A 15,444-nucleotide genomic window follows, 5' to 3' on the forward strand; every position below is an offset into this window, starting at 1 on the left:
GACAGCTCTTGATCGTGTGCAAACCCGTTGCTACTTTTCTTGGACTTGCCTGTAACTACAGATGATTGGCGACTAGGGAGAAATACTAGACTCGTAATACCAGTTTTTCCTTCTTGACCAAGAGTTGGGTATAATATATTCTTGGTAACTTTGCATTGACAGATCCTCTGTAACAGAGTGGCTGGACACAAACGCCAGCTCCGTCACTTGGCAGCTGTGTGAATGTCAGTAGGTCATTTGTCCTCCCTCGGCCTCTGATTGGTCATCTGCAAAATGGTACCCCCTCCTTCATGAGCTTCCTGTCCAGCATGAATGAGACGGTGCTTACAGAACACAGTGTGTGGTATCGGGCACTTAATAAGAGATCCATGAATATTCGTAGTCGTCACGGGCATCATCCTAACATCTCTCAGTCGGTCCATTTAACGAGCCTCCACGGGCTGCCACTTCTGATGAGATGCTATATTTTCCAAACTCGAAGGCTGCCTTTAGAATGTCAAGCCAGATAACTCTGCCCCTTCCTCTTTGTCCTTTACCTTCAAAGAATTAAGTAAAACCCCAGTGAAGACTTCTCCTCCAACATGTGTGTGATGAGGTCAGGGGATACAGGACTTCCCATCCAAAAGGACCAATGTGCAGAAACGAGCTGGCCTGCTCCTCGCAGCATTATTTGTCTCACTGCAGCTTGAGTTCCATCACTGCCAGCCTGTCTGTTTTAAGCCCCACCATTCTCGGTTTATAACTCAGCTGTAAACATTTATTTGTGCCTGGAGCACATTTCTTTCCTACCCTTTGAAAAAAAAAAAAAATCAGGATTTCCAGATGGTATGCAAGTTGGAAAAAAATGGCAGAGACTGTTATTCTGTTTAGAAACATGTTTTTCTACACTTGCCCTTTCAGCAAAAACTTCATAATGATTTTACTAGTTGGCTTAATGTACGGTACTAGGAGCCAGATTAGCAGGGAGGTTGGTAATTCTTCCTCTGGCTCTCGTCAGCCTCTCAGTGAACACAGCCCAGGGTTTCAAAATGATCACTTCCCTGCATGGGGCTTTTTCAAAGTCGGTGAAGTTCCCAGAAGGACAAGGGGTCATTATGTTAGAGCCAAACATTACAATACTGCACGTCTGCTGGCAAGTACCCCACCAGCCTACGTACCAGAGCGACCACTCCCCTCATTTTCGAAGCCATGCTATTCTGCCATTGTTACAGATGGGTACCACTTCAGTGCATCACACTGGTGGATTTCAGCTCCTGATTGCCACCCACACCCCGCTCCAAGTGGCATACTTTCTGTTGTACCTGGCATCACCATGGCTTGAGGTGGTATTAATAATGAGGTCATAATTTACTACCTGCTGCATTCACCCTGGCTGGCATCAGCATGCTTCTCTCTCAGAGAGACCCTCACACCCAGAAGTTGGTCCCTGTGATTCGCGTGGATATACGTCTCTTTGCATCTCTTGTACTTAGCCCAGAGTCCGAAATGCAGTAGCATATTGGTTACACGTGTGGGTTTCAGAATCCGTCAGACATGGCTTTTGTTCCCAGCTCCACCCCTTAAGAGCTGTGTAGCCGTAAGGCAAGTCACTGTTTCGGTCCTTTCATCCGAAAAGCAGGAAAAATAAAAAATGATAAAGGAATCAGGAGATTACATGGTAAGCAGTGACCACTGAGTAAACTTCAGCTGCTATAAATAATGCTGATCAGCTGAACTGCATGCTGATGGAGACGTACGTTCACCTGGACAGTCAGATGTACAAATATCTGTTAACACTCTGAGTGGCAGAGAGTTGGCCATTTTTATCTAAGGTGACAAATCGAGGTTTCAAAAGATGTAAAGGCCACGGGTAGTCCTGAGTGCTGGAGGATTTTATAGAAATCACCGTTGCTGCGTGATGTTGTGAATACCGTCACAGGCGCCGTGGACGCGCGGGATGGACGTCTTTTCCCCTAGAGTAGGCAGCCAACAGCAGGCTGCTGGTGTCTCAGCCGAGCTCTAGTGAATCCGATTTCCTTCAGAGAGTCTTTTCGCCTATCTCTTGGTTAAACAGAACCCGCAGATGGTTGTCCTGATTCCCAAATAAATGGAAACGAGGTGTAATGACTGAAGCAATCTTCTGAATTCAACTTTATTTGCAATAGATAAAACTATGTGAGGCAGAATAATCTGCAAGGCAGATTTATGCCAAGGTGCCTCCAGAGTTCAGTTTAAGTTTGGGAAGTATTAATACGAGGCTTCATTTCCCCGGTATGACTGAGTCCATTCTCTTTATCACTTGTTTGGGGAGTAGTCTCGCTGTTTCGGTAAATGAATTATGGCAACATTTTCTGAAATGATTAGCTTCTAATGGGGCTGTGGAAGGCTGTCGTTTTGCTCGACATCAGTCTTATTTAACTGGTTGGAATTTTAGGTGCATGTTTCTGAAATAGGCAAGCGCTTCACATTTCCATGATCAATCTTCCGTGGAGTTATAGAGGTGAACCGTCCTGTAAAATTGATCATTAGAGTGCTACCTCTGAAATCCCCGAAATCTCATCTCAGGCTGGAAATGAACCAGCCAGAACCACTGTGTCTTAAGCATCTGCTTCTTAGGGCAAAACCATCATCATCTCCACCTTTCACTGGGCAGCTCATAGATAGGGAGAGAAGTTAGACGTGGGAGCCCCAGCTCTGGGAGATGGACGCTGGACTCTATCCTGCTGGTCAGGACAGCCATGCTCAGTCATTACCTATAACCCAAGCACAGTGGCCAGATTCTCGCAGAGTGGTTACCGAATGGTGTTAAATTCCTCTCTTCTTGATCCCTTGGCTATAAAATGTTAGTGTAACAATCGGCACATTTGAGGAAGAGCCATAAGACAGTTAACAGCATAGTAGCAATGTTAATTTTCTGTTTTTGATAACTGTACTGTGGTTCTGTAAAAGAACGGCTTTGTTTAAGGAAAACCACGTGGAAATATTTAGAGGTAAAGGAGCAACCTGTCTATAGCTTAACTCTCAATGTTTTAGGGAAAAAATTAGAACACACAAGTGTGTATACATTTACGGAATCTGGGTGAAGGACACGTAGGAAACTTTGTACCATTTTTTGAAATTTTTCTGTAAATCTGAAATTATTTCAAAGTGAAAATTGTATATATATATATATATTTTTTTAATATGAGGGAAAAGTGAAAACCCCCTCTTGGCAAAAGCATAACTCAGTTGCACATCTGGAAGGTTTAGTTTGAAAGCAGTCACTAGTTTGCTCAAAGCAACGTCACCTTCACTTTCTAATAACCCCTCCCGCTGTGGACGTCACACACATATACGCTTTGTAGCACGTACCCGGAGATAACCCTCCTGGCTCGCTCTGTTGACCACAGTAGACTAGAGTGAAGTGCCCCTTAAGGCATCTTTGGGTCCAAACCACTCTTACGTAGATAAGGACAAAAAGACCTGGAGAGCCGACCTGCCTAGAATTAGCCAGCTACTTACTCACAAGGATGAGAGTTCACCAGAACAGTTCATTGACACCCCGATTCCTTCCACAAAAAGTTCAGCTTCATAAACCATCAGGATTAAGACCCTTACCTTTTGGTTGTTGCTCCAAGGACCTCTCCACTAGACTCCAGCTCCCCTGGCTCGTGTGTTTGCTTATAAGATTTTATACAGAAGATAAATTAAGAGTTGACTCATGATTTTTCAAAAGGATTCGTAAGGACGTTTTCTTTCGATAGTATATTTGCCCAGAGAGCTTTTCAGAAGAGAATTTTTTTTTTTTAAGTCAGTTTACGTGCAACTTTCCAAAGTAAATCTTCCTTAAGGCCATTTCAGCCGGTAGTCAAAGGGGTTGTGTTAAAAATACCCCCTCGGAAGGGCAGGTAAAGCTTCATTCAGTTCACCAGGCATCTATAGATTACCCATGGTTGTCAGGCACAAGCCACAGAGAACCCAGAGGTGGATCTGCGGCCCTGCCTGACCTCAGGGAGTGCAGTGTCTGACAGGAGAGACCCGGGAAGGCAAGCAGGGCAACACAATCCCCAGCAACAGTGCTGCGGGACGGCTCAGCCTAAGTGCCGTGGAGACTCAGAGAAAGAGCCTGTTTATCTAGTGGGAGGCGGGACATAAAGGGAAAAAAAGGTTTAGTGTGAAGGTACCATTGACCGGACCTTAATTTCAGTGTTACTAAGTGGAGCAGGTTTATTAAGAAAGTAAAAGCCAATCAGTAAAATAACCAAACTGGCTTCTGGAAGTCCCCCCCCCCCCGCCAAAATCGGTAACGGAAATAGATCCTGACTCCCAGTTTTAAGCTTGTCCCCGTAGTTTAGTCTATTCCAGAAGAATTCGACTCTCCTCTCTCTCTAGATAGATAGCTAGATGGACAAATACATATATGTACACGTGTAGGCACATATATATACACATACATATCATGTATACACACACTGTCCTTTCAAAAATTCTTTACTCTTTAAAGAAAGCCAGATGCTGTCCATCATAGTTTTTCACTCTTTTTATTTAATTCAGCGTCACTAGCATTTATTTTGCAATTATTATGTGCTCGGCACTGTGCTAAGCCCTTCTTTGTGTACTTCCATTTGTTACTCCTGCCCTGTGAGATAGTTACTCTTATCATTCCCACTTGAACAAAAAGAGAATGAAGGTCCAGAGAGGTTTAGCAAATTGCTGGAGGTCACACAGCAAGATAGAACCAGAGCCAGGATTTGAACCCAGTTCCGTCTGGCTGCAAAACCTGTACGTCAGCACCCAGGTGCACTGCCTCCTTGAGCAGATGGGACAGGAAAGAGCGGAGCATCTGAAACCGTAGGGGCAAGTGTGGCTCTGAGAAGGCAGCTTGGGCTGCCAACATACTGCTCATCAGTGTCCTGATGGTGGCATCCACTGAAAGGAGGGGGACCCTACTATGCTAAGAACCACATCCCTGAGGCTCGTTGGCTGCATGTCTCCCGAGCAGCCACTCTCTGGAAGTCGGCCCCCTTCCCCATCTCTGGCGTCCTCGTCTGGCTCCACGTTACCGAAACCTGCGTAGGTTTCGACAGCAGATTAGCAGGCTCGTGGGTGCTGATTTCCTGTTTCTCGTTCATATCCTGTCATTAACCCAGCAACCCCTGAAAGCCCAGCAGACGCGTAGGAAAGCTTATCTTATTAAGTTTAAAGATGAATAATTTCGTTAAAATTCGCTTTTATTCTTAATGCACTTGTCACACGTCTGATGGTTGGGGTTACTTTAGGTCTCAGTCAGAGGCTCCTAAACTATTCTTCCCCAGGTTTTTTTTTTCCAACTACATCCCTTTTTTATTATATCCCTTCCCCCAAAAATCTTTAACTTGGGGGGAGGGAGAGCCTGTCGAAAGCAGCATTTTTAAGTGCAAATTAGTTTTTAATTTATAATCATCAACTGGTGATAACAAGTGGTTCCCCCTGGACATGCCATCATTTCAGCAAGATGAACAACACTCGATTTAGGCTTAGAGCCTCACCGAGAATTACCCTGATAGCTAATTTTTATTCGGTGCTTATTTTGTGTCAAAAACTACTCTAAGAGCTTTGCGTGGGTTAACTCATTAAATTCCCGTAACAACCCAGTGAAATAAATAACAACAGTGTCCCAGTTACACAGGTGAGGGAACGGAAGCACAGAGAATATGGGTGCACTTAGCGTGCGTCAAAGCTGGGATCTGAGCTCAGACAGTCCCAGCCCAGAGTCTGTGCTCTCAGGTGCCATGCCGTATTCCTCCCCTCAGGAAAATACTTCACGTCCACCAGGCCACATAAAAATGTTTGGTGGGGGGTGTGGCGGAGTATAGCTCAGTGGTAGAGTGCCTGCTTAGCATGCACAAGGTCCTGGGTTCAGTCCCCAGTACCTCCATTTAAAAAAAAATGTTTGGGGAGCAAACCATTGTCCCCCTCTGAAGAGCTGAACCACACAGGAGTTTTCTTTTCTTCTTAACAATGTTCTGTGAAGGAAGCTTCCAAATTTCCCTGAGGAGCCTGCTACCTATCCTGGAAGTCAACCGTTTCTTCTTAAGGTCCAAACCCAGGTGTCTCCTACTCTGTTTTAAGCCCCTGTTTACTTTATATTTGATCCACTATTGAGCTAAATAAAGGGGAAAAAATAACTTTATACCCCCAAGTCACTCTGTGGTTTTCTTTTATACTTTAGATACGGAAAACCTTTAGGGATCCAAGAATGTTGCCTCTCCACTTTATGATTGGGAAAACTGGCACTGAGGTCATTGGTGAGTCTTGCCTTGAGGCAGTGGCCAGACAGTCACAGAGCCAGGTCGGCTAAGTCGGAATGCCTCTCTCACCTTTCCTGCAAGCTCTGAAACCTTATGACCTCTCCTGACCAATACTTCGGCGATGTTTTGTGGCCAAATACAGATAAACATTTTCAGAAGCGTCCTTCCATTATGCAGGAAGGGAGCTTGCTACCCATCCTTTGCCCATCAGGCTGAAGAAGTTTCCAGATCCACAAGACCACCAGAGTGAGCCATGAGAAAGTGGGGAGACCCTCCAAACCAACATGTCTTCGATTCTTTCTGTATTTGGTTTCAACTGGGTTAGAAGTTCTCAGGAAGATAAGAGATTGTGATTTTGTGTTTTCTTTCAAGTTCAGAATCCATCTGAAGGAATCGCAAATGACCTGTGTAAAACTGGCTTCCAGCAAGGTTTCATTCCCATTTTAGAGAGGAGGATAATGAGGTTCTGAGAGAGCAATTAACTTGTTTTTCTCGGGCAACTACGTGTAATTCCCAGCTTTTCCTTAATTCTGTATGTGTAAAGGAAACCACCCTCAGAAGTGTAGGAGACACTGGCTGGTTTGTTGTTATTAAGAAATCCTCTGTTTAAAATAGGAATTTCTGGAACTTCTATTTTTTTTTTTAAGTAGCATAAACTTTTTCTTTTTTAATTGAAGTATAGTCAGTTACAAGGTGTCAATTTCTGGTATACAGCCCGATGTCCCAGTCATGTGTATACATACATATATCCATTTCCACACTCTTCCTCATTAAAGGCTACTACGTGGAGCTCCTATTTTTTAAGTTCTGAAGGATGCTGAGTGTGGGCAACCACTGGTTTCTGTATAAGTGATTTCAAGTCATGCAGCGGAGGTTCACCAGTGTCATGGGGAGAGGGGTGTGGTTTCTACATGGTTCCTAAGTCCTTCCCTCTGGCAAGGAAGGGGTCACACCCAGTACTGGGTCAGCCTGAGAGCAAGTCAGCTTTTTCTGTTGAGTTACTTTATTTACTTTGGACTGATTTTTGTTCACTGCTGCTTTTTCTTTTTCTTTTTTTTTTAATTTATGAAGATGTCAGAGTATATTGGACTTGTTTGTGGCTGGAAAGAATAATTCAAGGCTGCAAGAATTAAATTTGGTGCCAAATTAATATCACTCTCCCCTCCCCTGCTGATCGTTTTATGTCCCAGGCATACGTGGGGTTGTTGGAAGCTTTACACGTACTTATCAGACTCCAGCTCTTACGATAGTTTATCGGGAAAGAGCAATCCCAGAAGTTGCAGGCAGCCTTGTGCCAATATTTCAGATGCTCTGGGGTATGAGTTTATAGGTTTGTTATTTTAAACTGAAATGTTTTAAGCTCTGACCTAAAGAGAAGTTTGCTGTGAGTTTAATCGTCATATATTTTTTTAAATCCTGGCATCTAATCAAACAGAAGCGTAGAGCCAGCTAATATGCATAAATGTCACGGACTTGATTTCGATTCCTGTTTTCCAGTTTCCTGGTCCTTGAAGAATAGCAGCATAGACAGCGGCGAAGCAGAAGTTGGTCGGCGGGTGACCCAGGAGGTCCCCCCGGGCGTGTTTTGGAGGTCACAGATTCACATCAGCCAGCCCCAGTTCTTGAAGTTCAACATCTCCCTCGGGAAGGATGCTCTCTTCGGTGTCTACATAAGAAGAGGACTTCCGCCGTCTCACGCCCAGGTATGAGCATGCATCATAGAGCCATGAGTTTAAAAAAAAAACCAAAAAACCCCAAAAACTACCACTTCACACGCACTAGGATGGCTATAATCAAAGGACAAACAGTAACAAGTGTTGGCAGAGATGTGGAAAAATTGGAACCCTCACACATGGTTTATGGGAATGCAAAATGGAGTGGTCACTGTGGACAGAAGTTCACTAGTTCTCCAAAAAAATTAAACATGGGATTACAATATGATCCAGCAATTTCACTGCTAGGTATATTCCTACAGAGGATGGAGAACATTATTTCTCATTAAAAATAGGCACAGATGTTCATAGTAGCATTATTCACAATAGCCAAAAAGTGGAAACAACCCAAATGTCCATCAGCTGATGAATGGAGAGACAAAATGGGATATGTTACATACAGTGCAACATTATTCAAACACAAAAGGGAATGAAATATTATGACAGGCTATAACATGGATGAATCTTGGAAATATTTTGTCAAGTGAAAGAAGCTGGATACAAAAGGCCACATATTGTATGATTCCACTTATATTGTCTGGAAGAGGCAAATCCATAGAGACAAAAAAGAGATTAGATGTTGCCAAGGGTGAAAAGGAGGGAAATGGGGCTGCCTGCTAATAGGCATGCGGTTCTTTTAGGGGTGGTTTAAATGCTCTGAAATTAGATCGCTGTGATGGTCGCACCACACAGCAAATATACTAGCTTGGTTTCTTTTCCAGGAAGAACTTTACATCCTAAGGAAAACCAAGTAGTGTTTTCCCGCCTCATTTGCTTTCAAATCCAGCAAGTATATAAAGAAATACATGAGGAAAATACACCAGTGGAGGGAAAAATACCCTTAACCACCCATTTCATCCAGTCCAAGCTGACTTTAAAAAGTGCTGGAAAGGTATTCATCTAGAAAATTCAATTGGAAGAATTTAAAGCTTTAAACCCATTAGCGAATGCAAAGCAGTCAGGCCACCATTTCTTTGTCTTTAGCTCATGCAGACATTGCTAATCGATGACCGCACTTTTTGCTCACTAGACTCAGTGCACAGGTACCTCCAAGAGAACCCTCAAGGCAGCCACCAGCAATTGACCAGTGTTGACTCCCCAGAGGAAATTCATTTGCAGTCCCATCCTTGCAGCCGGGAGTGACCGATCTAAGGGACTAAAAGGACTACTTCTTTTTTGAGCAGGGCGGGCTGTGTGGGTGTGTATTACATACACAGCCCATACTGTGTAAGTCCCCCATTCATCCATATAGATAAGCATTGACTGGTCTAGGTGCTGATTATCCAGAGACGAGTTAGCCCCTGACGAAGCAGAACTCCCGATATAAAAACCCCACCTGCTTTTCCAAGAGATTCTTATCAAGAGAAAGAGAGGACTTCAGCTCAGAGGAGTCCCTGACACGTTTCTGTAACTTGTGCTGGTCTGGGAAGTTGCGCACGTTGTTAGGTGGTCTCCCCGGCCTTCAGGCGCCACTGTTTCTACTGACACATAATGAAGGGCTGACAGCACTGAAATCTGCTTGTTGGCATCATTCGAGGAAGTAAGAACGTACCTCTGGGCGCAGCCAAGCGTAACTTTCCTCTGGGCCAGTTGGATGCCAGGAGCTTTGCTGGAGAAAAGCGTTCCTTCCTGACATTGTTCCAAAGCACGGTGACCCCCCCTTCACTTGAATGCTCTGAGCAATGCGGATCATAGGAGGGCCAACAATCAACGGCCAGTCGAGGTGGTAACGCTCTGAAACTGAGGGATGGTGGGCAGCAGGTGGAAACCACCCAGCGTCCCTGCTGCTGTGGCATTCAGGATGCACACCCTCAGTGACAATGTCTCTCCTTCTTTTGTGGCTCTCCCACACTGTCCATCTCCTGCCAAGCCGGTGATTGTTCTAGCGATCGTCCTCTCAAAACAGCTCCACTCCAGGGACGGCCGCGTCACGTGTCAAGGGGAGGGAAATGAAAAGGCATAGGGGCTGCCGCGCGCTGAGGGTTTCAGTCCAGCTGCCAGTCTGGGAGTTTGCTGTGTGTTGGAGGGTCACATAAGCGAGACGCAGTGCAGTTGACAGATACAGTATAGGGGCGCTTCTTTCAAAAAGAAAGGGAGGGAAAAACAGCTCCTACACGGTCTCCCGTCCGTTGGCTGTCCTTACGAGCGTTCGTGTCCATTTGATGAGCTTACATTTCCTGGAGGAGACAGCGCTTAGCTCCTCGCAGGGACAGGTGACTAACTCACGTCTCAAACCATTATAGAATTTCTCATTTCTATCGGCATATCCTATCAAGGAACATAAGTTCTGTGGGGATTGGCAGTCTAGCCAAGGTGACTCATCTGAGCTGAAAAGAAAGAAAAAGAAAGAAGTGGGGAGCGGGGAGAACACGAAATTCCATTGGCTGCATTGCATAAAATGCCTGTGCTTAAATTTTATTGAGTATTATGCTCTGACCAAGTATCTGCATGGTTTAGTATCCTTGTCCAAGGATATTAGATACAGAGGAGAATCCTTTCTTACCTGTTTAAATATCCCAAGAATCAGAGTCTCTCCCAGATGACTTCTTGAAAGTGGCTTTCTACAGAGATACAGAGGCAGCGCGGCATAGGGGAGAACGTCCTGAAATTAGAGGGAAAACTGAGGATGGAGGCTTTGCTCCGTATTAGCCAGGGACCCTGGGACACACACCTTCACCTCTCTTAGCCCCAGTTTCCCCTGCCTCACAGTGTTGCTGTAATCCCACCACCACCACAACAAAAAGAGGACGGGAAAACACTCTGCAAACAGAAGCACATTATAAAGCTATGGTGCACAAGTGTTTCACTGTACTTGGAAATCCTGTGGGGCCCTAGCAAAGACTGTAGATAAGCAGTGATGTAAATATAGAATTTTAAAGCAAAATTAATTTTCTAGTTTTTTCTTCTTATCAAAAGACAAACTGTTTTCGTTGCAGAAAATTTGTAAAAGCACAGAAAAACAGAAGGAAGTAAAAACACCCATAGTTGGAAGCAGTCCCCTTTTGCTAAATATTTAGATAGTGTTTTTGCTGTTAAAAAAAAACTATCAGTAGCAGTTTAAAAAAAAATAAGACAGAAACACTCAGAATCTGGGTGGCTTAAAACAACAGAGGCTGTTTCTTGTTTATGGTCTGTATCTGTGTTTCTCAACCAGGGGCAGTTCTGCCCCCACCCCAGAGACATTTAGCAATGCCTGGAAATATTTTTGGGTGTCACCCTGGAAAGAGGTTGCCACTGACTGGGAGTGGCAGCTGGGAATGCTGGTAAACACGCACAGGAGCGCCCCCACAACAAAGAGTTATCCAGCCCCAAATGTCAAAGACACTGAGGTTGGGAACCCCTGCTTCACGTGTTCGTTTCAGGTGACACTGGACTTTGCTCAGTGTCAGCCTCATTCAAGGGCACAGAGCTGTGGAACCTCCATGACTAGTACCCCAAGCAAAGGAAGGAGAAGATGGTGAATTATGCACCAGTCCCCCAAAAACTTCTGCTTGGAGGTGTTACAGATCCTTTAAGCCCTTCTCATGTGGACAAAGCGAGTCATATCCTGACTTCCGTGAGCAGGAAGTATGGTCCTCTGATGCCCCTGTGGGTGAAGAAACGCCTGACATACCAATGAAATACCGGTGAGAGGCTCTTCTGGCTTATAACAAATGTTTGGGCACCTGTCCTCGTGGCTAGTCTTTGTGTCCACCCTTAATTTTTACCCTGAAAGTAACCCTGTAAGGATTTTATACAAATTGCCAAATGGTCCTTTTGAAAGTTGATACCAGTTACCCTCCCTACGCTCCTACCCACCAGCAATAGAATGGAAGTGCCCATTTTCTCTGCTTGAACTCTTGCAGAAACTAGATACTATTGTCTAATCCTTGTGAATTTGAAAGGGAGATATTAGATTGTCTTTTCAATGGAGCATTTTTATACTCTGCATTGCATTTTTTAAGAACTATGCTAAAAAAAGACAAAACAGAAAGAGTCAATCTAAACCATTCTCAAACTACCAGCTCGAATTCTTTTCTTGTTTGTTTTGGGGTTTGGGGGGTTTTTTTCTCTGTTAGGTTTCTTTTTTATTTATTCATTTTTTTATTAAGGGATAGTTGACTTACATTTCAGGTATAAAAAGAGTATGGATATAGAGGTATGTGTAACTGAATCACTTTGCTGTACACCCACGTGGGTTCTCACGGGGATAGTGGAAGGTAGCCTAGCCCGTCTTGCCAAGTATCCGAAGTCCTACAGACCCTGTCGGGTTTGCGTGACCCCAGTTCTGGAAAGGAAAGAGACAAGACGTTAAAAATACCAGTGATCATCTGAGCCGGCTGCCGTGCTAGGCATCAAAGGAAATCTCAGAAGCTGTAGCTACAAGGGAGGCTCCTGGGTGGTGAAGGCAAGTGAGCACGTCTGCCTGACAGTTCATCGCTGATTGCGGCTGGTCTGTCAAGCCAAGTAAAATCCTGTGTGAGAACAAGTCAATAATCGGCAAATTAGGTACATGATTAACCGGAGACAACAGGACGCAGTTAGCGCTTGGAAGCCCTGCCGGGACTTCACCTTCTCCACAATCCTGTTTAGCAAATATTAAAAACGCCTATTTCATCACTCAGACTGATGGAGCCGTGAGCCCAGTGGCTTCCAGAGGCAACTGGGAAGCGTAGGGTGGGCTCACGGCTCCAGCGGGTTGATTACAGGGAGGTAGCGGGGATGAAATGACGCTAAGATGGAAGCAGATGCTGTCAAACCCGAGTGCTTTACCCTGAGATGTGTCTGCAGGATAGGAAGCAAACCCATCCACACATTAAACACACTGAGCGGCAGGAGGGAGCTGTTTAAGACACCACGAATTGCCCCACGATCGCACCACATCAATGCGAATACAGCAGGTGGAGCATGCCCAGACCCAGATCAGATGAGCTGAGCAAACATTCCTATTTGTTCTCATCGGCAGAATTCCCCTAAATGACATTTTTTAAAAGCAAATTTATAGATGGAGATGAGTGGTGTTAGCTTTTGCCCGCTCGGTTTAGCCCTTTCCAGGTCAGAGCCTTACTTGAAAATGAACTCACTCTTTCCTCGTCCCCATCCCTCTTGCCCAAGTAAATGCACTGCACACGGCTTCCACTAGAGGCAGAGCTGACTGGATCCCCGGGACACCGGGACACCCGTGTGTTCTGAGCCGCCCTGGTTCTGTCGCCGTGCCACCGTCCAGCGCCCGTTACCCAGACAGAAGGGCCCTCCCTGGCCCTCACCTCTCCTCCGCAGGAGGAGCTGCGCCCTGGGGGCTTATTGGGGAGAGGATACCAGGGTTTGGCTGTCAGCTTGCAAAACAAGTCATGTAGCAATTTAATTTCAGTTTGGAGGGAAGCATATGTTTACAGGCATGTTTTCCAGACCCTTCCTCTCTGAAAGAGCTTGAGGTGTGGAGAAAGTTTCTGTGAAGCCAAGAGAACCTTGGTTTCTTCTGTATCGGACTAAATATGCTTTGTGAAAGGTCTTTCTTGAGAGACCCCTTGTGATTATCGGGAAGCCTCCTGACAGGAACGGAAACTGCTACTTAGATCAGCGGGTGCCCTCCTCGGCAGCCACGGAGCAGGAGGAATCTCAGGAGATGCTTGAATTTTACAAGGGACCTGCTACTGCGGCGGGTACACGGGGAGGGCACTTTGGATGCTTTTCAGAAAGGGCGATGACTGAATACTCAGAACTCGGGGAGAAAGTCGGAAGCAGAGAAGGCAGGGATGTGTAAGAGGGGGCAGCACTGAATCACATGTTTTGACTGAGCAGAGTCTCAGAGGTGCTGTGATTCAAGGGTGTGCAAATTTTCTAGGCAAAGACCTTTATCTTCAAGTGAAATCTTCTGTAGAACCCCATATATAACACAGATCAGCGTGGCAGCTTTATTAGCATAAGCATGGTCTGTAATTCAAATCCATATTTATTATTGTAATGTTTTAACCTCTGTATACATGTGTTTATTGTACGTACGTGTGTGTGTGTAGCTATACATATATTAATAGAGACACAGAGAGAGAAACTAAACTCACAAGGTTGGTCACCTGTAGGAATAGGTGAGGAGAGCGATACTGAGAATAGATCTAAAAAGTACTTGTTTGTATCCATAATAAAGTATTAAGGGTAAGGCGGGTCCCTTGCCATCTCCAACACACACACACACACACACACACACACACACACTCACACTCACACACACACGCATGCCCACTTACAAAGACTGAAAATAAATATGACACAGTGTTAACATATATTCATTTGAGTGGTTGAAATATGGGTAATTCGTCACCATATTCTCTACGCTTTTCTTAATTTCAGTAATCTCTCTCTTTCCAAGAAAAGTGAATCTGTAACAGGCTTGAGTCAGTTTTGAGTAAAACAAGCATTGAGAGATTAGAGATGATGACTCTAATCTCGCATCTCTCTCAGGAGTCAACTTATTTCTGTACTTTGTTTTGTTTGCACGGTTCCGAGAAACATCCCAATGAATATACATACGGAGTTGCAAATAGCACCTGGATTTTCTTTCATCGGTTGCCTTACAGGCCCTGGCTAGTCTTCAATTAAATTGATCCACAGCTTGAAAGAGGAGCGATAGAAAATAATCGTTTCAAGGTTAAATCACTTAAAACATCTAACTACTCTCATCCCTTGCCTTAGATACAAAAGTAAAGAGGTTGTACCCCAAACTTAAAAAAAGCTGTGAGACTCTCTTTATTTAAAAAATAAATAAAAACGTTGCTGCAAAGGGCAACGTTTCATTCTTTTTTATGGCTGAGTAATATTCCATCATATGTATATACACCACATCTTCTTTATTCATTCATCTATTGCTCGACACGTGGGTTGCTCCCATGTCTTGGCAGTTGTAAATAATGCTGCTGTGAACACTGGGGTGCAGCTACATGTTCGCGTGAAATTGCATTCCTGCTTTCACTTCCTGACACCGATCATACCTCTGCTCTGCCTGGCATTTGGTTGAACAGATCACCAGTGCAGTTGCTTTATACAGCTTTATCTGAGCAGGCACACATCAGATGGGTTCAAAGAAAGCCCACTGCAGATCTTAAAGCTTCCTAATAAACGACAGAGTAACAGAAGTTTAAATCCATGGCAAGAGATATTAGGAAAAGCTTTATTGCAAGAGCTGCACAAAAATTAACAGCTTTTAAAATGTGAATTGAAGCCCCTCTGAGTAGGGATGTTTTGTAGGGAAGCAAAAGTTGTTATAAGACAAAAATAACCACTGATCATCTGATGCCTTATAAAAACACTCTCCAGTCAAAGGTCCCTCCCCCATTTAATAATAGTTTTAATAATAATAGTCAGCAATCTTTGAGGGCTACACTGTGCCAAGGACTGTTTCACGTGAATTATTTTATCTTCACAACCACCCCGTGAAATAGGCACTATTAGGGGCAGCCCCATTTTACACAAGAAATAACTGAGTCAGAGTTGAGGGTCACAAAGCACGC

General features: G+C 44.5%; 1 protein-coding gene across 4 annotated transcripts in view; it reads left to right on the plus strand.

Moving 5' to 3' along the window:
• The window catches only part of TENM2 (teneurin transmembrane protein 2), a 1,175,656-nt gene that overhangs the window by 981,496 nt on the left and 178,716 nt on the right, over nucleotides 1-15,444 (plus strand). For all 4 annotated transcript variants that reach the window (XM_064480080.1, XM_031437753.2, XM_064480081.1 and 1 more), the window contains one exon: nucleotides 7,746-7,951. In XM_064480080.1, the coding sequence (XP_064336150.1) occupies nucleotides 7,746-7,951 (206 nt within the window). The remainder of the gene's footprint in view (nucleotides 1-7,745; nucleotides 7,952-15,444) is intronic.

Source organism: Camelus dromedarius, chromosome 27, assembly GCF_036321535.1.
Source record: "Camelus dromedarius isolate mCamDro1 chromosome 27, mCamDro1.pat, whole genome shotgun sequence".
Classification (NCBI taxonomy): domain Eukaryota; kingdom Metazoa; phylum Chordata; class Mammalia; order Artiodactyla; family Camelidae; genus Camelus; species Camelus dromedarius.